The sequence below is a fragment of the Aptenodytes forsteri genome, unplaced genomic scaffold (genome assembly GCF_000699145.1).
Source record: "Aptenodytes forsteri isolate BGI_AS27 unplaced genomic scaffold, ASM69914v1 Scaffold95, whole genome shotgun sequence".
Classification (NCBI taxonomy): Eukaryota; Metazoa; Chordata; class Aves; order Sphenisciformes; family Spheniscidae; genus Aptenodytes; species Aptenodytes forsteri.
The window spans coordinates 1,607,035-1,617,467 of record NW_008794624.1 but is presented as its reverse complement, the minus strand read 5'-3'; the positions used below and the strand labels follow the sequence as shown (position 1 = coordinate 1,617,467).

Genomic DNA, 10,433 nt, shown 5'->3' with positions numbered 1-10,433 from the left:
ATCCAGTGCATTGCTTACCATTAGCATCGACCCTAGTCCCCGCTTGCTGTGGGGTACATTTGTGCCCTGTGCCAGCCAATTTCTTTAACAGCTGCTCGTTTTGAGTGTTGCTGATTGCGCTGGGCACCGAGAGATGCTGCCAGCCTATGAGCTATTTATTTGGTGAGCGGGTTTCTTTCCTAGCGTTATATTAAAACATCGCTCATCTCTTGACAGATCCCTGAGGTATAGGTGCAGGGAGAGCAGGGAGCAGTTGTATCATGGCTTGTATCATGTCTGCTCATGCCCTGCGAAGCAGGGTAGGACTTCCCACACCACAGCTAACGGCAGGCCAGGCTGAGGCATGTTCCCCGAGCAGACATCTCTTCCTTCCCCCCCACCGAGGCTCTGCCGCAAAGCAGGAGCGGTATGGCTGCCCCGGACCCCGCTGCATCATCTGAAATTATGTGCCCTGAGACAACCTGCGTTTCCAAAGTGCCTTATTTACAGAGCAAAACCAAGGGCAATCTGTGCTGCTGCCACCTACCCATGAGCATGGGCACACATCCCAGCTGCACAGCCTAGGGGAACAAAGTAAATGGTGCAAGGTGCCGCGGACACCAGCAGAGGCAGTAGTGAAGATCAGTTTATTTGCTCTATTCTCTCTTCCATAAAACCTGAAAACAATCAACTTCCAGCAAGAGATGAGAAAGCAGTAAGAAGTGAGAGATTTGGCTCTGCATCTCCTCCCCTACGCACAGGACCAGACGAAGGCGTTAATGCGTTAGTGATGGCTGCTCCAAAAGGCACGCAGCAGTTTGGAGCTGCCGAAGCTCCGTGATGGTGATGGGAGGTGTGTGAGCCCAGCAGGACACCCCTCCAGGGCCTGGCTGCTGACACCACGCTTCTCACCGTGCCTCCGGGAAAAGCTTGGCCGGTGCTGAACACGAGAGACCCCACAGCACGAGCCCTGGAGCCCCCACTGGTCTGCTAACCTCTTGCAGGGCTGATTCAAGGCAAGAAAACACCCAGGGTTTTAGTTTTGAGGGAATGTGGGGGATGAAAGGGGTGGGGAGGATTGGTTTAGTATTGCGATGCACCATCAGTGTGACGGTACGAGGCTGCTGATCACACGGTGTCAGGGAGGCAGGAGCTGGGCACGGGGAAGGCTCCCGACGCCAAACGACCTGCAGCCCGGCAGGATGGATGGGCAGACCCGTCCCGCTCACTCCGGCTGTGGGGTGTAACGCAGGTACTTCTTGCCCGATGGGAGGGCTTTCGTGAAGACTCCTTTGGGAAAGAGCTTCTTGGCTTCCTCGTCAGGTAAGGTGGGCACGACCATGACGCTGTCACCAGGCTGGGGAGCAAATGGGAACCGTGAGAGCAGCAGAGGAGCTGGCGGGCTTGTGATGCAGGTGGCACGTCCCTGCATCATCAGGTGACACTGCCTCCCCATGAACACTCGGCCCCAATGCCCCAGGCACGTCCCCTGCAGCTCTGCCTGGAGCCAGCAGTGAGGGCTGAGTGGGAGCTACACCAGGAGGTGTGGGTGATGTCGTAAGGGAGAGCTGTGCCGTCTGCCAGCCCTGCCAATGGGATCCCACAGCCCAGCTCTTCCCCACAGCACTCCCACGGGAACAGGGAGTAACGAGAGAATTGGGCATCTCTACGATGCAGGAGGGAGCACAGCTTGCCTGAGTCTGCTCATCCATTCCTATTGCTCAGGTACCCCTGGACAGGCAGTCCTGGCTCCCCCTTGGCGTGCCAAGCCTCGGGGAAAGGTGTGCTTCCCTGGGAGGTGGGCTGGTGGGTGAGCTGGCCCCACACCACTGGGAGCTTATGCTGCAGGAGATAGGAGTCTTCAGAGGCAAGGCTGCCACCACGCTCTGCTCTGCCCCAGGAAGTGAAGGTGCAGTTTGTTGTATGCTCAACACACGGGTGCTGGTGTTGAGGGGTGGAGAGGCACAGTGAAGTGCACCGATACCCTGAGTTACTTAACCTCTGAGGCTTGTGCCTACGGGGCCTTCCTGCCCAGATGGAGCAGGTGTTTGGGACAATGCTCTGGGAGCCTGATCCTGCCTCATAACACAGGAGGACTTCTCCAGGACACCCTGTAACAGCAGCAGTGTGTCCTCTGGCTCCAGACAGGCAGGCTTCCCCAGTAACAGCTATCGAAGCCAGCAGCAGGACAGGTCCAGAAGCTGAGCAGCTCTGCTGGGCTGAGGAAACGCTGGCTAGCTAAAGCAGCCAGGCTGTGCTGCTTGTTCTTGTTTTATCTTGGCTGCCCAAACTTTTTTTTTTTGAGTTTTAAATAATGCTACTGAACAGGGATGGCCACAGCTAAGCAACTTCAACTAGTAATTTTCAATGAGGATAGGACTTGGCTGTGTATGTGCTGGACAAAGTGGGGCCGTGCCCATACTGGCCCTTCCTGGCTCAAAGGCAGGAGAGCAGCAAGCCGGCCCAGGGAGGGGTGCCCCATGCTTGCTGCTTCGCTGGCTTTGAGTGGACATTGGCATACTGACAGCTGGTAATGCCCTTCCTTATCACAGACAACAAGGGCAGGACCCGCCTTGGCCTAAAGCTCAAGTACCGATAGCCAGAAGGGCCAAGCCCAGTATTTGCTGGCACCAGGGACCGAGGGCAGGGAAGGGAGGTTCCTATGGCTGACTCCAGACTGCAACAGCCCTGGGGCCTGGGCTGGGATCTAACTTGTATCCCAGGACCTCAGCAGCTTTCCCCACACAGTCGGTCCCCCTCCAAGGGAGGCTGGCTGACATTTCAATGCACGTTTTCAGTGCCCGGCTGTGAGCTTTGCTCCCCTCCTCACCTTCCAGTCCACAGGGGTAGCGACCTTCTTGTATGCCGTCAGCTGCAGGGAGTCCACCACTCTCAGGATCTCATCAAAGTTTCTCCCAGTGGTGGCTGGGTACAGGATGGAGAGTTTCAGCTTCTTATCTGGGCCAAAAACGAACACCTGAGCACAGGGAGACAGGGTCAGGGGCTGGGCAGAAGATATTTGTTCAACTGCCCTGCTGTATCTACTCAGTCCTGCTGCTCCTCCCTTTCCTGGGCGGTGGCCTGCTTTATCGCAGGTGTTGGGACAGGGGAGATGCCACGGTGGGGATCTCCTAAAGCAACAAGCGATGCCCAGGCACAGGGAACACGGTGTTTGCTCTGGGAGCTCCTGTTTCCCATGCCAGCTTGTTTTGCTACTTGAAATGTTTCCTCCCCTTGACCTGTGCCCTTCTAATGCAAGCATGGGAGGGCAGAGGGAAAGTCCTGCAGATCAAGCACTTTTGTCCCCTCTGTGTTAGGACAGGCACAACCAGGATGAGCTGGCGGCAACAGCAAGATTGAGCTGTTGCCAGCAGGCTAGCGCTGCACCAGCCTCTTCCTGCAGCACAACCCATGGATCTAGTCCAAGGAAGTCAACCTAGCTCCTGAAGATGGTCATGTCCATCCAGGTAAGCTGCCCCCATCTTCAAGTCCAGCCCCATGGACACAGGGCAGGACGGCAGGCGATGCCTACTGCTGAGAAGGCTGCCATGCAGTGGTGCTCCAGGGCCAGGTACTCACCACGCGAGCAGTCAGGGGCATGCCATCCTTGTCCCGCTCATCTGGGTCCAGCATGCCCAGCTTGACAGCGAGCTCCCGCTTTGCATCAGCAATGATGGGGAAGGGGAGTTTCTCCTCAGGTTGTTCCCCGTTGTATGCATTGATGTCCTGCAGAGACAAAACCGTTGGCACGCTCATGCTCCCTGTTGTGGGTACCACCACGGGAGACAGAGGCCAGGCAGGGAGACCTCCATGCAGGGTGGGGCAAGCTCCTGCAGAGGGGCCATGCAGAAACATGTTCAGCAGCTGCTCTACAGGAGCTTGTGACTTGCTTGGCCCCAAGGTCTCAGGCTGGGACAGCACAGCCAGGGGCTCATGGCCTTCCATGAAGTTTCTCTGCTTCCAGAAACCAGGTGACAAACCAGAAACCTGTGTGCCAGGCCAGACTCTGCCTTGTTCTTAGAGGTTAGTTGTTAGGCTGTCTATGCTCACACCCTGTTGCTCACCTGTGGAACTGCCTGTGGACCAGCTGCTTTGCCCAGGAAGTGGGTACAGAGAAATAGAAGTCCTGCCCATGCTGGTGACACTGGGAGATTTACTCACCTTTCCCTGAGAACAGAGGTGTCCCTCTTCCAACCCTCTCCCAGTAAGTGATCTAGCACTACTTACAGATGTGTTGGTGTCACACCTGAACTGGACTGTGCTCTTAAGGAACAGTTTCTCTAGTGGCAGAGCAAACCAGCAACTCTACAGCTAACAAAGGTCAAGTGTCAAACACTTCACAGGTCTGGTGCAAGGGACCAGCTCCATTCAGCAAGCCACTGCTAACTTACTTAACTAAAGGCTCTTGAAAACAGAGTGAAAGTCTGAGTGCAGGTGCTGGGAGACTGCATGCTCCTTTCTGAACCATGGCTGGGACAGAAGAGAAAACCATCCCCTTCCACAGCTGTGCAGGCTCTCCCTTGTGACCGTGGTTTATGAGGTTGCTCTTTGTGCTAGTCCAAACTTGACCTGCTTCACAGGGAAACTGTATTTTGAGCGTTTCTGAATCTGGTCTGGACTTGGCCAAAGCATTCAAGTTATCCTTGTAGTTTGTGGTACCACCCATTCGGGTCATGCTGAGCCACAGCAGGGCTGGGAGGAGCCTGCTCAAGGCAGCACAAGCAGAGCAGCTGCCAGCATCAAAGCAAGTTTAATCCAAGGTTTCTGCCCTAGAACAGAGCTGCCTGTTCCTTCCATCCTCTTTATGCTACAAGGGGACAAAACTGAATCCAGTGCTGATGCGAGCCTCCCGTGCACCACTGTGGTACGTTATCATCTGAGTTGATAATTTGAACGTACAAGTCTCTCTGCCTTCCCTGGGCCTTGAACGTGGGGGAACAGGCTGGGTCCTGCTCAGAGGGAACTCGGGGAGGGCAGGGTTGGAAATGCTGCCCTTTAGCACTGCCCACTGCTGCTCAGCACGCCAGAGGCAGCAAGAGCAGGCATGCCCTGCACCACTCCTCAGCCCTCCTAGGCTGATGGTGGTGACATAAGGGGCTGTAACCCTGCCCTGGCTGCTCAGGATGCTGCAAGCAGGTCAAGTGGTGCACACGTAGCAAGATGTTTCCTTTCCAGCTTTTCTCTTTGCTTGTTTTCTCCCCAGGGAGAAAGCACTGAGTCAGCACCACACTGCAAAAAGGGGCTGTTTATCTTGGCTGGGTTGTGGTCAGGCCTGCCTTGGAAGGAAGGAATCGGTTCTGTTCTCCTGCAGACCTGCCTTGCCAAAGCAGAGCAGGGAAGGAAAGCAGAGCCGGAGAGGCCAGCCCAGGTGAAATGCTTCTGAATATCCCACAGAGTCACAGGCGGCTGTAGATGAAGGTCAGACAGTGACACCCTCCCCGCCCCGCCCTCCCTTCAGAGCAGGGGCTGGAGGATGGAAGAGAGCTTCTGAGAAGCAATATCCAAATCCTATGGACTGTAACTCGTTCCAAAATGCACGTAATTTCATGACCTGGGGATCTCTGTACAAAACAGCCTCATAAACCCCACCCTATTTTGCAATAAGACACCCAAGGCTCACTCACTTCCCTATGAACTATTTTTCTTTCCAGAGTCCCAGCTGAAACCAGACATCACTGGAGTGATTTATTCACCCTGACTCACCAAGGTGAAGGCATCAGTGGCCAAAGAGAGCATTGAAACCTCCTCTGACATGCACAGCACATGGCAGTCAACCCTGCTTAAGGAGCTCATGCATTCAGCCAACCCTTGGAGAAGCAGTGCACAGACTGGGGAGGTAGGAGAGTGGGATCAATCCCTGGCCGAGCTACGGATTTGTTCTGAATCCTGGAGCAAGCCCCTGGGACTTGGCTAGGGATGACTAAGAACAGCAGTGACATCTTTGGCTGGGAAAGCAGAGCTGAGCAAAGTGACATGAGAATTATTGGCTATACTCTGGTCCCACCTTTCCAGGCCCCATCTGCCCACTGAAATTTGGCAGCAAAGCAAGCAGAAGTTTCTCTGTTGTTTCATGCAGGATTTCAGCCATCCCTCCTGCCCATTTGCTTCCTCGCAGGCTGTGCTCCAGATAAAAACAGCTTCATCCTCTCACCACTGCTAGGAGCTTCATCCAAAGAGAAAGTATAGGCATGTAAAAGAATGTTGCACAGAGAGGTCTGCCTGCCCAGTTTTGCTCACTCCTAGGACTTCTCTCTAATTTCCTTCACTAAATCTTAACTTACAGTTTCTAGATCCCAATCTAGCATTTAATGCAGACTGCTTTTGTCCAGACAGGCAACTTCTGCCAAGGCTTGGTATCTCTGTTAAGCTTTTTTTCCCCATGGCTGGTCAGGAGAACCTTTGGGGCACTTGCCCCTGGCCTCAGACTTGCAGTAGACCTTACCACCTGCCTTCCCAGTTCAGCTCTTTGGCTCCCTGCATTATCTGAAGTTCTTCTCTGCTTTGTCAAGGACAAAGGAAAAAGATCACATGTATGAGCAACATCTAAGAGCAGAGCAATCACATCCCTGTCCTCTCTTATGCCCTCCATGATGCATGCATGCTGCGTTCATTGCTTCTCCATGCTCCCCGCACTGCTCACGGTGTCACAGCCTGACATGTCCTCCTGTTCCCAGGCTGAAGAGCCCCAGTCACCCTGCACTGAAGCAAACCTGCCCAAATCTGCAGGCAGCTTTGTTCCCCCTCTGCACCTTTTCTTGTTCCCCTGTAGTCTGCGAGATGGGCGATTTCAAACACAGGCTGCATGGAAGACTCCAGTCTGCTATGAATTTGTCCTCACGAATTGGATCTTTTCCTCTGGACGCCTTTCATGGTTTTCTTTTTGACAGGTGCTGAGCTGACATTTCCAAACCACTGTCTCTGAGGCCTCTCCCAGCCTGACAGAAAGCTCGCCACAGCTTGGACCACTGCCCTCTGCCTTTCTCTGTGCTTGTTCTGGAAGGTTTTCCAAACGTGCTACTCTGCCTCCCATCAGTCAGCGTCGAGAGGCTGTTCTGCAACCTCTTCTGGTTTTACCTGAGGTTGCGCTGAATAATTCCATAGCATCAGCAAAGTCAGCTCACGGTTCATCTCTTTTCCAGATCACCCAAGTATGCTGAACCCCACACGTCCCTGCAGACCCTCAAGGGAGCTCGCTGCTTCCCTCCCTTGACACAACCTATCACTTCCTCCTGTCTCCCTGCAGAAAAGAGCCTGCCCTTCACAAAGCTGATGTCTTTGAAAAGCTTCTTGGAAATTCGAGGAGTTTCTAAAAGTTGGCAATACCCTATAGTTCTTCAAAGGGCTCTAGCCAACCAGGAGATGAGACTCCCTTACAAAAGCAAAACCCAAACTTTACATTATATTTAACAGGATGTTATCTGCTAACTTGACTGGTAGTTTCAGCCAGTTTGACCAGCAGAGAAACCTCATTAACTGGTGTGGGATTTGTACGCTGTTTTTCCCAGGCCCTTCTGAGGCTTGGTGGGACATCGGCCATGCACCACTTGGGTATGAAGGTCAACTTAAGCAATAAGGCAATTAGGTAATTTTCTAAAGCCAGTCAGACATGAAACAATGTTTAATTGATTATGGAAATTTCTCACCTTTACTACCTCTTATTGCATGCATGTCTCACCCCTGGAAAATGCATGAGAACATCCCAGTTTTAAGAGCAAAGAAAGAGGCAGGTAATTCACCCAGAGATTGTGACACTCTGGCCATATCTGTCCGAAATGCTTATTTTACACCCCTACCACCTACAAGCCCTGGAGTCATACTCCCTGGCAGCACACCATTGCTGAGGCTGCATTTGAAGTTTTTCATTAGCTCCTTTTGTGTTCCTTTAGCAAGCTATTTCTTTCCCATACTCCCTTATGATGTTTTTATATTTAACGTGCTTCTATTTGTAGTTTTACGTTTAACATGCCCCTGTTTGTTCTCCGTTTTCTTTTCCCTGCCTGGGCATGAATTGCACCCTTTGAAGACTGCCTGTTCACTTCAGATGCCTCCTTTCCTTTCCTGTTTTATTACAGAACTTTTTGAGGGTCTGTGGATAGATTGCCTTCCTCTGAGCTTTTGGCACCACCTTCACATATGTTTTTACCCTTTCAGGTATTGGCGGTAGAGCAGTAATACTGTTTTCCTCTTGTTTCAAAGTGTCAGTGCATAGAGTGCCCTGGACTTTGTGGAGTGCTCCATGAAGATGAAGCAGACCTTCCTGTTCCTGCTCTGCATTTTAGCACCTCCTATCCTACATGGTTTGGGATTCAAGTGTCTTACAATGTTATCCTCAGCAGATCTGTAGTTCCAAGCCTGTGCTCTGTTCTGTGTGAGCTCTTCCTCTGGCCTTCAGAGCAAGGCAGCAGCGCAAGCTCCCCTTGCGCCTCCCCACGCCCCGCACCTTGCTCCAGGAGAGGTGGTCTTGGACGCTGTCAATGGAGAGGGCGATCATCTTCACATTGCGCTTGCTGAACTCGGGCGCCAGTTTCGCCGCCCGTCCAAGCTCTGTGGTGCAGACAGGTGTGAAGTCCCTCGGGTGGGAGAAGAGGATGCCCCATCTGAAAGATGAGAGGAGATGGCATTAGGGCAAGATGTCATTCCGGTTTGTACTACAGACGAAAAGCTGTACAGATTGCACTGCACGGAGACTGGTGCAGGAACAGCTCATCTCTCTGCTAAGTGGAAATCCTGTCCTGGGAACATTTCTTTCCCTATCGCTAGAAGCCTTCACGAGACGAGCCCTGTTCATCATGCTCTGAGAAACTCCCCGCACCTTGCTCCCCCTCTCCCTCCAGGATCCCCCAGGGGATGCTGGAATAGCCCACTGTTCCTGATGTGGAGGTGGATACTATGCCACGTGAGGAAGTTTGGGGGAGCCACATGTACACTCTGTACCCCAGAGACCACATGTGCGAGGGCACATAGATGCCAACCTGCCGGCCACATTATTGCAGAGATCATTACTGATTTACAAGGCTATTCACCATCCTGTATACCTTGTCGACCACTGTGAGGAGAAACACCCATGTATATCATGCAGCTTAAAAGAATGGGATGGGACCAAACCTTACCCCAACCGCTGCTGTGAGCTGCTGAACGTACTTAATGAAAAAATAAGAATTAATCAACTAACGGGGGAGGCCAGAAGTTAACATCACATTATGGCTACAATTACAACAACACTGCCACCTTGCTTTTGTCCACCACTTCCCATCAGTGGATTTTGCAGTCTTTAGAGCAGGCAAATACAAGTCATCCCACTTTACAGGCAAGGCAACCGGTGCACAGAGAAAGGCAGCAATGCAGCCCAGCAGTGAGATGGGCTTATGGCAAAATGGCTCCCAGCTCTCAGGAGTTTCCAGAGGCTAACACAAAGCCACCCCAGCACTTAAAATTCCCTGCCAATGTCGCACCATTCCTCAGCTCAACACGCACAGGGCTTACTGCGCCGCTCTTCACCTGGCCCCCAGCACTCCGTAAATACAGCCGCATGCCACAGCAGCTGGGGAAATTCCTGTCTTAGAGATTTGGGAACGGAGCTGGAGGGATCACATGAGGCACCCTGCAGCTCTGCCAGAGCCGTGCGGTTGTCACAGCTCACCATGAAGTTACGGGGCAGCTACCCGGCCACTGGTGCTACGAGTCGCTTTATACAATAGGTATACTACTTGAATAAAAAGGCAGCAAACAACCGAGTAGAAGCTGGCCAAAAAAGCTGCCATGTGGGTGATCAGGCTGGAACAGCCAGTTTTAGGAAGGCCTGCAGCTTATTTTCTCGCTAAGAGGGTTCCTTTTTCCCCATTTGCCCAAGCTCACAACGCTGACAGAAGCGGACTCAAACACCGATTCAAGCCTGCCAAGTGCTGCCGGGAGCGAGTCCCAGACATGCTGTGCCAGCACCCTCCCGCTCGTGCCAGAAATGGAGCAACAGGCTTTGTGGGAAACAGTAGCTGAAGGCACGTGGCTTTCCACGTCGGGCTCAAACAGGACCAGAGTCCTTCGCCACTGCTCGATTACACACCTTCGCATGCCCGGGCTCACTCACAAGGGACGTAGGTGACACGTGAGCTGATCTCTGGGACCGGCCTGGACTAAGCGCTGCTCTGGCAAGCCTGGCTTTGCCCTTCCCCGGGGCTCTGCCGTTTTCAGAGCACCTCTTCCCTCTCCTCGAGGGCTTGGCTCACCTGCAGCGAGCTCGGCTCATCGTCTCGCTGTGCAGCCCGCAGGAGGGGATGGGGGAAGATGGAGAGGGGTGGCTTTGCCCACTCGGAGGCGCCCGTACGCACCTCCCCACCGCACGCCCTGGAAGATGGCAGTGTCCAGCTGCCCCGCCCAGGCGCGGCGGCCCCCCTCGCCCCCAGAGCACACCCGTGAGGGCTGCCGCTGCGGCTCGACCTTGAAAAAAGACATTTTTG

General features: G+C 53.4%; 1 protein-coding gene across 1 annotated transcript; it reads right to left on the bottom strand.

The window, feature by feature from the left end:
• Positions 1-607: 607 nt before the first annotated feature.
• PRDX6 (peroxiredoxin 6) lies at positions 608-10,222 on the bottom strand. Its single transcript, XM_009273325.1, has 5 exons — positions 10,203-10,222; positions 8,420-8,576; positions 3,559-3,705; positions 2,810-2,956; positions 608-1,336 (listed from the first exon to the last, which is right to left on the bottom strand). Exons 1-5 carry the CDS (start codon positions 10,220-10,222, stop codon positions 1,205-1,207), a joined length of 603 nt encoding a protein of 200 aa, XP_009271600.1. The 3' UTR covers positions 608-1,204.
• Positions 10,223-10,433: the final 211 nt, after the last annotated feature.

Excerpts from the sequence above, each read along its gene's own strand:
- PRDX6 (XM_009273325.1), bottom strand. The coding sequence starts at position 10,222 with ATGAGCCGAGCTCGCTGCAG. Across the intron at positions 8,577-10,202 it reads ATGAGCCGAGCTCGCTGCAG|ATGGGGCATCCTCTTCTCCC; the intron begins GTGAGCCAAGCC and ends CTCATCTTTCAG. Across the intron at positions 1,337-2,809 it reads CTACCCCTGTGGACTGGAAG|CCTGGTGACAGCGTCATGGT; the intron begins GTGAGGAGGGGA and ends TTTGCTCCCCAG.